Below are 18,919 nucleotides of genomic sequence, written 5' to 3'. Positions count from 1 at the left end.
TTATAGGATTTTTTTTCCCACTTCAAATGATTGGTCTATATGCTTAATCACTCAAGAACTCAGCTTTCTGTAGAAATTGAATTTATGTTTGCATGTGACCAACCTGCTAATTTTTGTTTTAGAAAGACAGGGAGAGAAAAAGAATGGGGAGGAGGCAGAGGAAGAGGACAAAAGAGAGAAAGAAAATATGGATGTATACTGATGCCCATAGCTTACTTTATTATGAGTTTTGAGGGCTTACTTACAGCTATCTTATAGAAAATATTTACAAAAAGTAAGTGCCATAGGATGTAAATTGGAGAAGAGGGAAGACAAATTTAATGCTGCTTCTGCCTTAGGGGGTATATCTTGGTGACTTCTGATAAAGGGAACTTTTCAAGCTTTTCTTGTCTCTGGCGCTTACAGTGTTTCCATGTATCTCTTCTTGGTAGGGGGTTTAGAAGAAATGGCAGCTCTTTGCCAAGGAATTGCTTTATTGGAACAAATCATTTGCAATAGTAATGTGTTTACTAAGATAAGTGCCATTTTAAATGTAGCATGCTGTACCCCTGGCAAAGAATCTTAAAGATGACTCAAAGCTTTTTTGAAACACTGCCATATAATTAAAGACAACCAACTTAATGATCTAACATTTAGCGTTGTTTTTTACAATTTTACTCCTAGACTGGAAAATAGTTACAAAAATAGCTTCATTTAATTAGAAGGAGGAATATGACACACATATAGATGCATGTATATGTATGTATTTACTTCATTTTAGAAATTATTATTTGTAGAAATAGTCCACTATGTGTGACCAAGTAAACTAATTTAGGGACTCTGCTTTATACTTCCCATTAATTCATCAACAGGTATTCATTGAGGATGTGCCTCATGCTGGGCATTAAGAAGGAGAACGTAACATTCAAGACATAACCTCCAGGGGTTAGTAGTCTAGTTGAGGAGACAAGACATATACACAAAAATAGTTAACCATATGTATCAAGTACTATGGAATGGAGTGTCCTCAAAATATGAAAAATGAAATGTGCTTTGGAATACCAAGCAGAGAGAAGTGGGGAATATATACATTAAGGAGGGCATTTACTTGTTTGTTTATTCATTCAGCAATTCCATGTAAAGCATTTGCTATGTTCTAGCCACCGACCTAGGTGTTGGGGTTATAGCAAACACAAAACAGACCAGGCCTCTGTCCATACAGTTTATCTTATCTTGAGGTTGGACAAGCAATAAACAAGTAACAGGAAATAAGCAAAGTGATTCCAAGGAATGATAAGCCAATGAAGGAAATGAGGTTGTGCTAGGGGACAGGCCAGCGCTGTGTGCACCTGTGTGCACACACGCACGCTCACTTGCACACCCATGATGCAGCTTCAATAAGGGTAGTCAGGGAAGGCGTCTATGAGGAGCTGGCCTGAGATCAGGCCTGAAGAAGGAAAGGGAGCTTGCGAATGGGGTGCGAATTCTATCCTTGCCTTGAAGAACCAGGAAATTTGATTTGGAGGATGGGAAAGGGATAGACATTGCAGAACATTTCAGAGTATCTGAGCTCCTTTTTCCCTAAGGTCTGGGGTTGCAGTCCTCTGCAAGGTAAGGACTCAGTGAATATGTATACATATATGTATATGTATATGTATATGTATATGTATATGTATATGTATATGTATATATATATATATCACTTGCCTGCCAATGGCTACCAACTTTCTGACTGCCAGAGTCATTCACAGATACACTTGAGAAATATATACGTATATATACATATATATATGTATATATATGTATATATACGTTATATATATATACATAATATATATATATGAAATATATACGTATATATATGTATATGTGTATATATGTATGTATGTATGTATGTATATTCATCTTTCAGTAAGATCATTCTGGAATAAGAGATATCAGTGTGCTAAGTGCCAATCGGAAGGCATCCTGCTGGAAATTTACTTATTTAACATTTATTTATAGAGCACTTACCACATACAAGACACTGTCTTGAGTGCTTTACGAATATTAATTTATTTAATCTTTAGAACTCTTTGAAGTCGCCACTCTTGTTACCTCCTCTGACAGATGTGGGGACCAAGCTATAGAGAGTGGTCTACTCAAGGTCACATGGTTGATAAGTGTCTGGGTACACAGTCTAGCCCTTAACCACTGTGTTCCTTTCCATAAGAGGAGGGGCTACCCACATCACTGAGAACATTTCAAAGTGTCCTCATCCTGGATTGGTAGAAAGAGAGGTGGGACCTTTTCAGTTGGTTAAGAGCTCTAGAGCAATACTGCCCAGAAGAACTCTCTGTACAAAGATGAGAATGTTCTCTCTGTGCTATCCGGTACAGTAGCCAGTAGCCTGTGTCTGTCGAGCACTTGAAGTGTGGCTAGTGTGACTGAAGAACTAAGTTTTCCAATTTTATTCACTTTTGGTTCATTTCAATGTGAACCTCAAAACTGAAGCAATCTGAACTATTTTTCTGTTAAACACAGCTATGTTGTTTCACTAGGACTAATTTTCACCGAATGCCACAACCATTGCATCACATAAGACACTGTTGTGTTGTAGTAGGTGTGGTGGGTGCACAGGGTGTTTCTAGAAGCCCCTTAATAACATTCAACCTTGCCTGCATTGTTGACATAAAAGTATTTTGCCCCTGTGGGGTTAAATGTGAAATATATTAAGCATAAATATCACCTACTTTTTAATTTTTTTAATATGTGGCTACTCGGCAATTTAAAATGACAAATATATGTTATATGGAAACCAATTTGACAATAAATTTCATATAAAAAAACCAGCAAATGTAGTCATTTCTATTGGATGCCACTGGCCTGAAGTTCACCCTCAGGCCACTGGATCGGGTGCTCAGTCAAAGGGAAGTACCTATTGTGTTTTTGGTGGATACTGAGCCATCGTCCCCATGGCCAGTTCTCCATGGACCCCTGGGCCCTCACATCTTCATTCCATTTCCCAGGGACCAATGGGTGCTGTTGTAACATAGGTTTTGCAGATGGAGTGCCAGCAGACAGAGGTTTGTGGGAGCTCATACATTGCGCGTGGCCCCCATTTTGCTAAAAAAGATGTGGATTTGGTTGGAGTTGCAGGATCTTTGAACCAGATCCTACTCCTGCTGTTTTGCTCTTGCCTGTTTCTTTAGCTGGGACCGAGGCCTGCATTGCCACTGGCAGGAAGCAGCTGTCCACCCCTTCCCTCGCATGAGGGCCCAATGCTGCACCTGGACCCAGAGGTGCCAAGGAGCAGGGGTGAGGTGGCTGTGCTTGCAGGAAGCCACTGCCAAAGCACTTGGGCTACTGAAATGCAGGCAGCAACAAATGTTCCCATCAGTGAGGGCCTCTGGCTCAGGCCCAGCCCCTGCATGCCATCTGTGTCCCTAGAGGTCTGGCATGCCGTAGCCTCCCCGTCAGCCTTGGTGTCCAGGAGGGTTGTGGGTGTGTGTGAGAGAAGTGGGGGTCCTCAGCAACTGGGTTAACTGAGGACCACTCTTCCAAGGTCATTCAAGTGGAGATTTTGGAGAACTGGGTAGTTTCTCCCTTTGCCAACGCAGAACCTTGACTCTCTGTGTTGGGCTTCCATTTACTCAGCCTCCTGACTGGTGCATATTCTTCCCCAATATCTTAAGATCCTTTCAAACCACTGTTGAGGTTACTGCAGTTCTCATATACATGTAATGAGTGCTTTTACCCAGGCTGCACATTGGAATTACCTGAGGAACTTTATTTTATAATATATCGGAGAAATACTAATGCCTTGTCCTACCTCCCAGAGATGCTGGTGTCATTGCTCTGGGGTATAACTTGGTGATCTGGGTTTTAAAAATTCTTAAGTTCTCCTTTTCACAAAGGAACTGATGTATTAAGTGGACCTTTCTCAGAATGTGTCAGAATTTACAGGGAAGGAGGTACAGTGTGCTTGTTGAAAATGCAGATTCCTGAGTCATCTCTTAAGCCTTTGGAATAAGAATATTTAGAGAATTTTAAACAAATGTTTAACAAAAACAGAATTTTTGACAAATAGCCCCAATGCATCACAGGTACACTGTGTTGTCAACATCACTATATTAAATCATTAACAACTTCATATGGATTTTTTTGTTATCCCTTGTGCATTTTAAAAGGGCCAAGAAAGAAGGTTAATGCAAAATTCAAAGGAAGTAATCTAATGATTCTCACTGTTAAATTTAGACTTCATAAAAGAATTTTCCATTATGGGGGATAAGACTGGAAAATATGCCAATAATGTATACATAAAGCAGTAAACATACAGTTTCCTTGGGGATGGGAGAGAGGGTTGCTTATGGTTTGGGGGACAAGTGGGATTAGTGCTTACCTTTTGTGTCCCGGTTGGCGGCAGGGGTGGGGGGTGGGGGTTCTGCCATCAAAGCTATCCAAGAAAACCTTCCAGCCTTGATGCTTCTTCACCAAGGAACTCCAAGAAAGCTGATGGAACCCCACAAAGTTCCACCAGGGGAAGGTTTGGCAGTTGCTGACAGCCTCATAACCTGAAATTCAGAAACTTGCTTTGGTATCATGGATTAAAAGAACAAAGGTAGAGAGTCAAGCCTGGATTTGAGACCCAGCTCTGCCTCTCGCAGAAGACATTTAAATTCCCTGTGACTCAGTTTCTCTGTCTTCAGAAAAGAGATACCTCTTCCTGCTTGAGAATAGCGGGTCCTCATTCAGTTCAACTCAGTCAGTGTTTAACCCTGCCCTCACTCTGCCCTGTCACAGTGAGTGCATAACAGCACCTTGGTCTCCATCCACTCAGGAAATGTTAGTGGGACAATGGTTAAGAAGCTTTGGATGTGCTGTTTTCTGTGTGTAAAATGCTTGTCTTCTTCTAGTTAACTCCTTCTTATCCTTCTTCCCTGGGGAAGCCTCCTTGGACCCCACAGTTGACAAAGCTCTCCATTCCTTCTTTTCAGAGTCCTCTTTGCCATGTACAGTTTTTACTGTGTAGTGTGACCATTGGTGGAGTGTCTTTCTTTCCTCTAGGTTGTAAGGTTCATGAGGGCAAGGGTCCTCTTTGGTTCTCTGCTGTATATTCAGGCCTAGCACAAAGCTTCGTATGCAGTAGTTACCCAAATAAGTGTTTGTAGAGTGAATGAATGAATGAATGAATGAAAGGTGGGGACACAGATACACTTTCTGCCCTCAAGGAGATCATGGACAAGAGGCTGAGAAGAAAACTGACGACTACAGTCAGGAATGTGAGACATGATTTGATAAAGTCTGCTCAGAGTCTTTTAGGAGTTGCCTTCAGTGAAGCATCAGATGAAGTTAGGGAATGCTGAGAGTTGTTCCCTTGCCTGCTTCTCAATGGTTTGATTTTTCAATGGAATAAATGGAAGGAAGGAAGCGAAGGAGGGAGGGAGGGAGGGAGGAAGGAAGGAAAAAGAAACAAGGCTTTAAAAAAATCCAGTCACCCTGTGTAGTTGAAATAGCATTTGAAACAAAATGTGGAATGGCAATGTAAAATGACAATTGTGGCTGCTTCTGGAGAGAACGTGTCAAGAGAACGTGTCAAGCAGACCTGCATTCTTAGGAAGGTCGTCAGCCCAGAGCACACAGGGAAGCCAAATTAGTGCCAGACATTTCTTGCAGGGAGCTGGAGCTTGAACCAAGGGACTTGGTTTGCCTTTCCTCTGTCTTAGACACATCTGGGGGAAATGGTCAGAAGCCTTATCTTTGGTTCCATTGATTTCAGAAGCTTTGTGGGCAACTAGTCTTTAACGCTGCTTCGTTACAACAGTAAAGGAAATAGTTTATTGATAAGCTCCTGTGTTCCATTTGTGGGACTTTTGGATTACTTTGTCTAGAAACAAGTCTTCTCAGCCACATGGTTACAAGTCCTAGTTGAAGCACGTCTTCAGAAATCTAAGCTTGCATGTTGGAAGTGGGGGCTTTATTAGTTTTATTAGCAGTAGTGGTATATCTAAATTCTTGGGATTCCTTTCTATGGAGAGGATTCATCAACTTAGTTAAAAACAGCAAACGTGTTGCTGGCATTATCGGGTGCATTTAACTAGAGTATGAAAATTATTTTGAATAATATTTCAAGATAGAGTTCTGGCCAGTTTTCTCCCTTTTTGAAGGCTTCAAAATTTATAGATATTTTAAAGGAATTTTGTCCATATAGCACATCCCCAAAACAATTTAAAATGTTTTTACACCCATCTTCAAAGAAGACAGAATGTCTTCAGAAGAGTGACTTTTAAATTTTTTTCTGATGGTTTAAAGCAATGATTCTTAAAATATGGTCCCTGAACCAGCCACATCAGCCTCGGCTGGAAGATATTACAGATGCAAATTCTCAGGCTCCCCCAGACTTATTGAACTGGAATCTCTGGGATGGGACTCAGCAACGTGTGTTTTAACATGCCCGGCAGATAATCTGATCCATACTCCTATTTGACAACCACTGTTCAGCTGCCGCACAAATGTCTCGAAAGGCTTTTGATGCTGGGAGCCTCATCTCGGCACTGTCATCCTACTTTGCACAAAAGTCAAAGCTAGAGTTTACATTTGATAAAGCAAATTTGACCATTGTCTCCTACTCTGTACCCCATGCCAGCTCAACCCTGAGTCTGTAGTGGACACTTGGCAACCACGTGCAATGATGAACGAATGGATAGCCGTAGAATGGTGCGGGACATTCAGAGGAATGAGTTCTTGTGCAGGAAGATCTTATAATGGAGCGGACAGGGAGGGGAATTTGGTGATCAGGCTGAGGCAGTGCTGAAATGCGTGGCCGGATTGTGGCAAGAGCTCCCAAAACCCTGAGAAGGTGTTGGTACTCCCCCAGGTATAAATTGAAAAGTTGGAAAACCCGTACGAAGACTCAAGGACATCCACCTCGATTCTGATTTCTCCTTCATAACTGTGCCAACCTTCATAACTGTGTCAAAGCTCTTAAAAATAGGAAATAAAAAGTTCTTCCCATGTTTTCTGGCTCCTGCCTTGCTGAGGACAGACTGTGTGCCTGGTCTGTCCGTAGAGAGACTGAAGTATGAAGGAGACCTGAACATCATACACATGCTCATCCTCTTTTTTTTTTTAAGTTTGTATTTATTTATTTTGAGAGAGAAAGTGTACACGCGAGATTGGGCGGGGGTGGGGGGTGGTCGGAGAGAGAGAATCCCTAGCAGAATCTGCACCATTAGTGCAGAGCCCGATGCAGAGCTTGAACCCACAAACGAGACCATGACCCAAGCTGAAACCAAGAGTTGGATGCTTAACAGATTTGAGCCATCTAGTCACCCGCTCTTCCCCTTTTTAAATGGCCTTGAAAAGACAGTAAATGGCATTACATAGACAGTCCTCTTTCTCCTCTTTTGTATCTAAACTAAGTGTGAGGCTGAGAGAGGCAGGAAAGCTATATTACCTGATCATGCTCCCATCCCTCCATTCCTAACATGTGCCCCATGGGAGGGGAACTTGCGGTTTTCTGATTGTTGGTGTCCTGTAAGCCAGAGCCGCAGTTATGCTGTGCGCAGTATTAGCATCTGATCATCACTGGGTAACAGGGAGATGCATGAGATGTTGCAGGAAGTAGGGCGATAGCTGGGGCTGTGGTCCAACCTTTCTAAATTAACAGCGATGCAGTGTTTTCTGGGGCATCCACCCCCGTGCAGGACAACCATAATTACATATGGTGACATTTGTACCGGTGACCTTTGCCTTCTGATCTTCCATGCTGTTGGGGTGGGAATTTGTGAGTGTGAGGAATGCTCTCTTGTGAAGATTCCTACTTCTTTCAGGATAGGTAACTTCTTTGTAAGAATACAATAGTACATTAAATTTATATACTATATATTATATATATATTTATAGTATAATATAGTATATATACTATATATAGTATAACAGTATGTTATATATATAAATATATATTTCTTTTTTTTTTTCAATCTGAGGTGAGGGAAGGAGGGAGATATATCAGAGGTGGACAGGCTAGAACCTTCTCTTTGGAGACTTGGGTCTCAACCCACTATAAACTTTAGTAAAAGGGGCCTTGCTGGTTTCATTCTCATCTAGATGGCATTTGCCAAAGCCAACCCCTTTGTTATGGTCCCAAAAGAGGAAATGGAGTGCTTTTGGAACCAAGTACATGGACATGAAACTTCATGGTCAAGCCCAGTGTGGGGTGGGTGACTGATTCTGAAGCCTGGTCAATGTTGGTGTCAATGTTTTATTGTCAATTGAATGGTTATTTATCATCTTTGGCCAACTTTCTTGATGTGGAGGGCTTTTGGTGGCCTTGCTTTCTAGGGTGCATTGACAATCCTTTTTAAAACAGCACTTTGGTGGCAATATCATAATTGTAAAAGATGGAAATTTTAGGTTGTTCTGGGATGACTTTAAGGTCCTACTAAGGACCTTCCCTTTTGTGGTAAAGAGCAAATTCTTTTAAAACTCCCAGTCATATCTGGGACTTTAGCTACAGTTACCAAAAGACAAAGTTGGTTCTGGCTCTAGTAAGAAACTCTGATCCCTGAGAAATTCTTAGCCCCCTTTTTGTATCAGTACTAGATGAGTCTGGAAGTGGGAAGAGAAGGTAGGTAGGAACCCATGTAAGTTCTCTGTGGCTAAATGGCAATAGATTCTGGAACTAAGGGAGAAATTCCAGCTTACAAGGGATAAGAGCAAACATCCCAGAGAGGTAAGAGTCACCTGCACATAATACAAGTTTCTCAGAGGTACCCTCTGCCATTGAAAGGAGAGAGATTAGTATCCCTCTGGAAAGGTGATTATGTTTGAATTTTGACATTTAAATATACTGCTGGATTCTGCTCGCAGATTCTCAGAATTTTCCTTCTATTTTTATTGTGATTAAATTTATTGTGTGTAAAGTTTGCAATTTTAGCCATCTGTAAGTGTATAATTCAGTAGCGTAAGTACATTCACAATGGTGCACAACCATCACCACTCTCCATTTCCAGAAATTTTTGATCAGTCTAAACAGAAACTCTATACATATTAAACAATAACTCCCTGTTCCCTCCCCCGGGCCTGGCAACCACCATTGTACTTTGTGTCTCCTTGAACTTGATGACTCAAGGGGCGGCATGCAAGTGAAATCATGCAATAATGGTCCTTTTGTGTCTGGAATGTTTCACTTAGCATAATATCTTTAAGGTTCACCCATGCTGTAGCATGTGTCAGGATTTTTTTCCTTTTCAAGGCTGGTTTTCCATTGTACATATAGATCACATTTTGTTTACTTGTCATCTATCAATGGGCACTTGGGTTGCCTCCAAAGCTGTTATGAACTTGGGTGTACAAGTATGTTTTAGTCCCTGCTTTTGCTTCCATTTTTTGCCTTTAATATAAGAATGGAAGGATTTGAGAAGTAGGGCAAAGGTGGCCATAAATGTAGTCCTTGGTGATGGTAAGTGGCAACTGGTGACCTGACAATGCTCCAGAAGTTTTCTCATCTTATGAAACTAATTAAATTAAAAATCCAGTTGGCCAGCCCCACATGCACTTAAGCCAGGACAATTTCCCCCAAAGCTCATTAGCTGCAAAGTTGGGAGCTTCACCAGCAATTGGAACTTTTTCCCCTGGATTTTTCAGTAATTAGACAGGAAAGGTCTCTCAAACTTTCGACCTCGAATGGAACATTTTATCTTGCTTGCCAGTGCGCCAGTTTAATGCTGTTGGTAAAAATATGTGAAAATCAACCTTTTAAGTTTTGTGATGCAATGATATAAGATTTCAGTGTCATTAAAGTTCGATTCTCAGGAAGGTCACAGGCTTTAGGGAAAGTTTTCTGACTCAGTGTTAAAATGGCTTTCCATCATTTCGGTTTTTTGTTTCAGTTATAATAAGTTGAGACCTTCAGAGGAGCACATTTGAGCTCTTCTGTATTTTGTGTTGTGCAAAGTGAAATGAACATGGTCAACAGAACCCAAGATGTAAGATAGTTGACAGCTTCATGGCATTTGGGAAACACTGACCTGCAAAAATTCACACAACCTGTGCCCTGGAGTTATATCAACATGAGCCCCCACGAGGCAAGAGATTGGGCAACTGACTTATAATTAATGCCCCCGGTTCTTCTTTGTGGGGGGGGGGAGAAAGAAGGACCCAGACCCTTTTTATCTATTCCATACTAGTCAAATTCTTCTCTGCCTTCTGCAAAAAGCTCATTATTGTACTTTGTCTATATACTAGCAGGCATATGATTTACACTAAGATTGTCCTTAGTAGCTTACATTAAGGAGCCCTATTATTTTCCAAGGTTTCTTTTTATCTACGGTCATTTTGAAATTAGCTAGCTTGGAAATGGACAGAGACACATTACTAGGAATGTAGTTGGTTAATAAATATTAATAGAGACCCAGTATTTGTGATTAATTAGTGGAGTATAGGTTTATCTCCGTGTTCCTTACAGCATGTATTATGTATACATACACATCATACAGATATTCATGTACTACTTATACACTTATCTTTACATTAGTTTGTGTCTCAACTCCTAATGACATGTACTTCATTGTGTCCCCACACATTCCTGGTCCTGACCCTAATTTAAATTCTCAACTTCTTCATGTAGCACTCCTGACATCCACCACCTTAATTGAACCTGTTATTCACAAAGACATGGTTTCCCTCTCTTCTCTCATGTGGATGGCTTATTTCTTCATAGTCCAGGGACCCCCTGGACACTCTGATCCTCCATAGCCTCTTCCATCTTTGTGCAAAACCTTTTCTCTTGAGGCTCCTGCTGTACAACTGAACCCTCACCCTGTCTGCTCTCCCTCATGCAGGCTCCTACCCACAGGCTCCTCTGCCATTCAGGGTGGTTCCATCCCCGTCCCTTCTCCCTGCCGCAGCCCCAGCCATCCTTGCTGGGCCTGTGCACATGATTCTCCTCGCTAGCCCCCGTGCATCCTAGATCCTTAATTTCTTCAACCATGATGCCGTCTAGCCCCGCTCCACTCCAGCCACGTGTCCCTTGAATCCTGCCTTCACAGGAAACTATACCTCACCTTCTTCTGGGGTTTGAAACTCCACAGTCTCACTCAGTGAAGGTCCCTGTCTTTCCAGCTTTCTTTTGCTTTCAGTAGACCTGTTCCCCAAACATATTCTCCAGTCTTTTCTCCAAATACACATTTATTTGGCAAATATTGATTGAGACACTTTGCCAGCTTCTGGGAGTTTAATGATGAATAAAAATGGACACGTACCCTGTCTTCATAGAACTTGCAGTCCAGCAGAGGAGAGAGAAATTGATCAAATGATTGCACACAAAAAATGTAAAATGGTTGCTGTGCTAAGTGCTACAAAGTACCCACTGTGCTTATGGGGGACCTTCTTGCATTAAGTGACAAGAAAGTGACAGCAGAACTGAGATCTGGAGGATGAAAAGTATATGACCTGAGGTAAGACTTCCAGGAAGAAGAAAATGCTTGTGCAAAGGCCCTGTGGTAGTTGGGAGTAGGGAGGCACACATGGTGAATAAGAAGAACTAAAATTTCTGTTAATTGGAATTTATAGCAGAGGAAAGAGGCCAGAGTTTTCAGAGTCTTTTAAGCTGTGTTAGAGATTTTCTTTTTCTTCATACTAAAAGCCATGGAAGTCATTTGAAGCAATATAAGGGGGGAGGGCCCTCTCTAATTTTTTTATCTTGTGTCCTAAAAATCCAGTCCATTCTATGGTGAGTATGGTTTTAAATATTGTATTTTTGGAAGGACCAGATTTAAAAATGCCCCCAAAGGCATCGACATTTTCACTAGGCTTCCTAACATTTGAATAAAACACAGTTTTCTCTTATCTGAAAGTCCTATATGTATTTTATAATTCTAAATAATACCGAAAGCACTTCTTTCTTCTTCCTTTCTTTCATCTTGAATACATCTGTACTTAAACTGTTGTTTGGAGTCTTGGCTTTCAGTGAATCAATTTACCGCATTTTTTGGTAAGCACTTCATAAGTCAAAAGTATTGTGCCAGAATGTTATTTTGGAAACTTAGGGGACCTTTGGATGTTTAAACGACACTGTCAAAATATTGGTTTTATATTTTACAAATCTTTTGTTATTTAGGATAACAAAAATATCTTTCTTTGTAGCGAGATTACATCTTCTCTTGAGAGTGATTTAAGGGTGAGGCAAACATTACTGACCAGATTGCGAAGAAAAAAAAAATATCCTTCTTTTTTTTCCCTTAAGAAAGCACTGATACTCAGAGTGCGAGTTTCTCTGGGCAAAACCTACAGAAACATAGGCTTTTCGAAGAATCATAGGGGCAGGAGGAGAGGAGACTGGGTGAGACCACCCCTCAATTCCGTGTAGCAATAGCAGAAAGAAGCACAGAGCCAGGAGAGAGCTAGTCCGTGGCCCCTCCAGATTTTGTTGTAGTTTTGTGGGATGGCAGGCTGCACGAGCGATTGATTGTGCTACTGGAAACACAAAACTATGAATCCAAGTGTCCATGGTATTCCCACTTGTGATTATCTGAAAGAAACATGCCCTCTGACACGGATTAGTGACACACATAATGGCCATCAGGCTGAATTACAGTTATGCACGAATGGCATCCCACTGACTTCGAAGAGCGCTGCCTTTTCAAGCAAACGTTTTTAGTTCTTTTGCTGTGTGCCATGACCTGGCAAGGTCCTGATCTGATAATCACCTGTTCCAATTCCCCATTTCACAGATTGGGAAGCTGAGTCCTGGAGATGTTCTGTGATGTGCTCAAGAGCATACTGCTTTCTAAAAAAAAAAATTAAAAAAAAAAAAAAGGGGGCACCTGGGTGGCTCAGTCGGTTGAGCGTCCAACTTCGGCTCAGGTCATGATCTCGCGGTCCGTGAGTTCGAGCCCTGTGTCGGGCTCTGGGCTGATGGCTCAGAGCCTGGAGCCTGCTTCCGATTCTGTGTCTCCCTCTCTCTCTGCCCCTCCCCTGTTCATGCTCTGTCTCTGTCTCAAAAATGAATAAATGTTAAAAAAAAATTAAAAAAAAAGAGCATACCGCTCTCTGCAGCAGAGTCAGGATTCAAATCCAGGCAGGCCTCCTGATGGGAGGTCTGCGCCCTCTGTGCCACGAGTCTGTCTGCCAGTGCACCAGGTACCTGTCCTTCACGGCAACAGACAGGTGGAGCCGGGGTGTTGGGCATTTCTTTTCTTCTCCTTTGGTTTTCCATTCTCCTCTTCCCCTTCCACTTTGGGCATTTGTGATGGCGGTTCTGTTACTTCTGCGTCCTCTCCTTCCTTGGACATCCCAGAAGTGTTGGTTTATATGTGTGGCATTTACCAAAGCCACGGGGGACTCCTGAGTAATTTAAACTTCTGGATTCCTTGCTTGTTGAGAGCAAAGACCAGGCCTGACTTTGCTCTTTAAGTTTCCTATTTCCCTCTCTCTCCCTCCGGGCTTTGCACATAGGAGTCCAGTAAATGTTTGTCGGAGCTGTTAAATTCACCAGACCAAACATTTTAATTTGGATGCTGGAATGATGTGATCACGCATCAACGAAACGTCCCCACGTTGTTTTGCCTTGGGAATTCTTGGGTCTATTGTTTTTATATAGTGAATTTTATTGTATATAAATGATACCTCAATAAAAAAAAAAAGTGATGTGCCCTAGGGATTCTGTGTAGAAAATGGTCCACTTTCGGAGGGGCGGCTGCTGCCAGTAGCTGGCGACAGCCCCAGTCAAACATGCAGAATCATTAATTAGGGTCATTTGTTCGGCTGTGAGCTGAGCAGAATGTATAAAACCTGCCCGGGAGAGAATTGATTCATCCCCCTCTCTGTACTTTTCGAAGTACTTCTAACACGATCCTCAAAGCCTGCAAGGCCTCATACATATGTTCTAATGGGCTAATTGTTAAGGCGACATTTGTAAATTAATCCCTGACTTGAGCTAAGTGGTTTCCCCTAATGGCTTTAATTCAGTGACTCCCATTCTTGGCCATACATCAGATTCACTGGAGGAGCTTGTGAAAAATAGAGGTGCCCGGCTTCCCCCTCCCCTGAGCTCGCCGTTCTCTGGTTCCAGGGCAGGACGGGGGCATCTGTTTTTTTTTTTTTTTGTTTTGTTTTGTTTTGTTTTGTTTTTTTAGAAAAGCTGCTCAAGTGTTAGGATTGTGGTGGTAGCCACCTTTATGAGCCTCTGCTCCAGTGTCTGGAGGCCCTCGCAGACTTGCGTCGACTGGAAGCACTTGGGTCCAACTCAATGACTTGGGACCAGTTTCCAGAACAGGCAACGTGCCTAAGAGCCCCCCTTCCTGATTCGTTCACTCTGTGTCCACCTCACTGGGACTGTCCTTTCCTTGACGAGCTCCAGTGACCTGAGGGGAGCTATTCTGTGCGTTGCTATCCTGTTTCCCGTTTTTTGAACTTTTGAGACATTTGGAAGATCTTTGGGGCCTGCTGCAATGTCCATCATGAAAATACCTGTGAATACCCCCTCTCTGTTCTCCATTTATCATCACGTTCCTGGTGCCAGCCAGGTGTTAAGGACAGACTTATTTCTTTTAAATTTTCTGCCTCTGTGTCTCTGTGTGTCCGTGTTCCTGGCATTCTTCTGTGCAAACACATGTCATGTTTGATCTTGAAGTTTTGAAAAGCTATGCTGCAAGGGCACCATTGTTTCAATTATATTTGTCAAATCGCTTTTGTTTTTAGGTATCTGGCACTCTGTAAATATCACAACGTACTTTGTATCAGCACACAACATGTGGGTATTTTCAGTAAACCTAAAAATACGGCAGTTAGCACCATCCCCGGTAGCCAAGGTGATTTGGTGAACCCGGCCTAGGAAAGCTAGAAAGCCTCTGGGAAAGGTCAGCACACAATGTGCCCTGAGAGGGAATGCTCATACGTCCCAGTGTCACACTGTGCTTACAAGATCTTGTTTGCGACAGTGCTTTGTAAAGTACTTGCTTGTTATAATGTGTCTTCTGTGACCCAGCTGCTGGAGGGCTAGTGTTTTTCTGTCTTAGGAATTATGCTTTTCTTGGCCTCTTCTTAGCATGTCCCTTGGGCTTCAATGTCCCTTATTCCTGGGACCATCGAAGCACATGGAAGGACTCCCAGTGGCCTTCCCCCTTACTGAAGGGATATTAGAGTAGCCGTTACGTGTAGGAAGAAGGAGCACTTTGAGGACAAAAAGTGTATTGAGACAAGAGCCCCTGTTGTTCTGCCTGTCCCTAGCTTCTTCTCCCATTTATATCTCCACCCAGTCAATACCTTATTGCATATTGACTATACCTATGCCATACAGTTGAGCACTGATTGCATAATAGCATAGCATTCATCTATGTAAGGATTACTCTACAGAAGAGTGTATTTCATGACTGTAAGTGGACTTCTTTCATTTTTCCTAGGGCCTTAGGAGATGTGACATAAATACTTAAGATAATTATTTGGGGATACTCTATAACATAACCATCATAGCATTTAGGCAAAAAAAAAAATCTAATCATTTTGTGTAGTTGGATTGAATTTTTTCATATTTAAGCAGAGTTCTCAGACAATGGGGGATTTGTCAGAGAGGGAGAGGTAAGAGATGAAGAGAACAAGAGAGAACTAGTCCTTGGCCAAGGCCCTCTAGAAGATGAGTCCTTGTTGGATCCCTATTTCCATGGCCTAATTCAAAGGGTTGATTCCTTTTCTGCAGCACCTGGATCCAGGGTGACAGTGTAATCAAGCCTGACATGATAAAGAGCCATGTGGCAAGTTTCAAAATCACATGCACAGCTGCCTTAATACTGAGAAGCAGGTACCCCCCGCCCCCCACCATTGATCATTTTATTCCTGGAGGCAGGTGGGTGGAAGAGTTTGGACACCTTGAACCTCCTCATGAGAAAGCCTTCCGGCGGAACATGTGGACCCGAGAATAGGTGCACCCAACGGCTTCAGCTCTTGGGAGCTTTGGAGGTCATTTTCCTCCTGGATTTCTTCCCTCCCTTACCCTCTCAGAGAGATGCCGCTCTTTGAGTTTGCATCGTGAGAAGATAGCAGGAGTCCTCTCCTCCTGTCACTGGCCGATTTGCTTAAATAAGCTGCACATTATTCCCTGTCACAGAGGCCGAGCGAAGGCAGCTGGGACAAATTAGTGTCAGCTACTTCGTCTGGCCCCCCAATGCTGGGAAACCCTCGCCATTGCTGGAGAGCTTAGATTTTGAGCTCATTTCATAATGATGTAGATGCCATTTTCAAGGACTTCCATCCTTTTTCCTCTCCTCTCTCCTCTGTCCCTGCCCTCCCCTCACTGGCCTGGATAGCCAGCTCTGACCAAAGCTCAGCATTCACACACACACACACACACACACACACACACACACACACACACACACCAGCTGACAGAGATTACTCTTGGGTCAGCTGTTTATGAATGAAGAAGAGGTCCTTTTCCTGTGTCCTGGCCACGCCCCTTCTCTTTGCAGCATTTTGAGAATGAGGTCGGGGCGGGGATCTAACTGCTTATGTCTCAGAAATAGCAACACAGATCAAAATTAATCTTAAGCTATTTGTTTTGCTGCCTCATTCGGATAATGGAGGGAAAAGCTGAGGCCTGTTTATGCTTTTGTTTGTTTGTTTTTGTGCATAACTTTGCAACGAATGAATGAGTGAGTGTGTGAGGGGAGAGCCTGGGGTGAGCCTGTCAGGGGGATTAGCACCCGGTGGAAGGTACTTGCTAGCACACTGCATGCAGGGTTTCCTTGCATTCAGCTGCAGCGTGGTTTAGTTTTTGAGACAAAATGGAAGAATAAAATAAGCCCCAGTGGTGTACTGTTTTACCACTTCCTTTTGTAAAGATAATCTGTCAGGTGCTATGAGGCTGTGTCTTCCTTCCACAGTCTCCGGCAGTTTGTAGCTGTCAGTGTTTACTGTGTGGTCCGCTCTCTGTCCCAGGAGCTCTGTGGGGTTCTGCAATGTTTTGAATGAATACCGTATGCAGATTTCACTTCCTATTGGCCACTTTGGTGCACACACACAGTACAGCATGATCCTCTCTCTCTCTCTCTCTCTCTCTTTCTCTCTCTGTCTCTCTCTCTCTCTCACACACACACACACACACACACACACACACACACACGCACACACACACACACACACACAGCTCGACCATGCCCAGCCATTACATAAACTGAGATTCATCTCTATTCACCAGCCAATGCCACAGTGATGTCAATATGTAGATACTATGAGGAGGCTGACGCTTCTCTCTGTCTATAGACCCTTTAGAATATTAGCATGTCTGAAGGTATTTGTTGAGCCCTGGCACTGTGTGTGGTCGTGGTGTTTACTTTTGTTTTCATTCTTAATTATTGGCTCTCCACATCTTTATTTTTGAGACCATTAAGTTTCCCTCCCGGTCTCCTCTGCCAAAGACTAAATAAACTAGGATGTGGAGTGGGGACACAAGTGTTGGTATCGGCCTCCGCTGCTACATGTGCATTGGATGGACTTCAGTGTGACAGGTATCCTTTGAAGGAGATGCCAAACTGTCTTTCAAATCAGTGGTGATTAATTTTGAGTAAAGAGTGTAAAGATGAACAAGGATTCTTGTGTAGCTGGCCTAATGTATTACCTAATTTGGCTTCCTGCACTTGAACTATTTCCAGAATACTGAGAAGTGTTGTAACCACACACCAACCTACACACACATGCATACACACACACGCACAAATGTATGTACACACATTTGTACAGGCAGAAAATTTATGTTTTTCAAATTGATGTTTCTGGTGTGGGGACAGGAAGTAAATAAGGGGTTGTATAGGGCTGGGGGTAGGAACGGGGATTAACTGTTCATGGGCGTGAGGGCTCTTACCGGGATGATGAAAATGTTCTGGTACTAGAAGATCATAGTGATGGCTGTACCACTTGGTCAATTTACTTGAAGTCATTGATTGAATTGTACACTTAGGATGGGCGAATTTTATGGTATGTAAGTTATATCTTGGCAGAGCTGCGAAAAATGGATATTCCCATATCTGAGTTCCTCCGGGCCCAGATTACACATAAGATGACCAATTGTATCACCCGGAATTTTTATTCACTCTTCCCACTGGAGTGTGCTGACTTCATTGCAGAGAAGCGGGACCCTGTGCTAATAGGGCTAGATGAGACCCAAAGCCATAGATATAAGAGTCTACCCTGACCCCTGTTGGCCAGCAGTGAGGTTGCTGCCCGCTGCAAGGTGCGGAGTCAGCATCAGGGTATCCTGGGGAGGGGGAGGGGGCGGCAGCTCCAGGGGCTGAGATTCCCAAGCGGGCCTCAGAAAGCAGTTGGAACCCTGCTTCCCAGCTGCTGCCGCACCTGTGTCAAAAAAAACCCGAAGCTTCCCAGTGTCGGCTCTTAAGTGATGGCATTTTCCTCTTCTTTTGCAGGTTGTTTTAGTCTTTGCTCTCAGCATTGGTGCACTTGTAATATACTTCATAGATTCGTCAAAGTGAGTATTCAAATACATTGTCTTGCCCTCTTTCCTAAAAACAGTCATGAGCCTCTACATTGATCAGTTTATTGACTTTAACACCAAAATTTGCAAGAGTCTTTTGAGTGTGGAAGGCTTTCAGAGGATGGCAGGGCTACTCTGTCCTGGTTTTCTGAATGGGAAAACAAGTTCTCACAAGGAAGGTTACTTTGATTCTGCTGGCCTGAGAGGGGGGGAGAGGTATGTGAAGGTGTTATTTATTTTTTTTTTTTTGCTGGGTATTATTTATTTTGAAATAGCTGTTTCCCGTCGAAGTATTTGCACTGAAGATGTCAAGAGGTTAAGAGGGCTTTGGTGTGAATGTCCAACCACTGGGAGGGCTACAGGTATCCAGCCAGTGAGGGTCTGAACTATTCTTGCCATGGTGGTAAGGTCTTCTTCTCATTAGGGTTTCTGATGCTTTAACCTTATTGGAGGTTAGATTAGGAAGCACGGCTCTAT

General features: G+C 42.8%; 1 protein-coding gene across 38 annotated transcripts in view; it reads left to right on the top strand.

Annotated features, from left to right (window-relative positions):
- KCNMA1 (potassium calcium-activated channel subfamily M alpha 1) overlaps positions 1-18,919 on the top strand; it is a 736,361-nt gene that overhangs the window by 353,790 nt on the left and 363,652 nt on the right. For all 38 annotated transcript variants that reach the window (XM_040485497.1, XM_040485500.1, XM_040485499.1 and 35 more), the window contains exon 3: positions 18,375-18,436. In XM_040485497.1, coding sequence (XP_040341431.1) covers positions 18,375-18,436 — 62 coding nt within the window. The remainder of the gene's footprint in view (positions 1-18,374; positions 18,437-18,919) is intronic.

This window comes from Herpailurus yagouaroundi, unplaced genomic scaffold (assembly GCF_014898765.1).
Source record: "Herpailurus yagouaroundi ecotype Mexico unplaced genomic scaffold, PumYag 163, whole genome shotgun sequence".
NCBI classification, from domain to species: domain Eukaryota; kingdom Metazoa; phylum Chordata; class Mammalia; order Carnivora; family Felidae; genus Herpailurus; species Herpailurus yagouaroundi.
The sequence above is the reverse complement of the archived record's forward strand: the minus strand, read 5'-3'. Positions and strand labels throughout refer to the sequence as shown.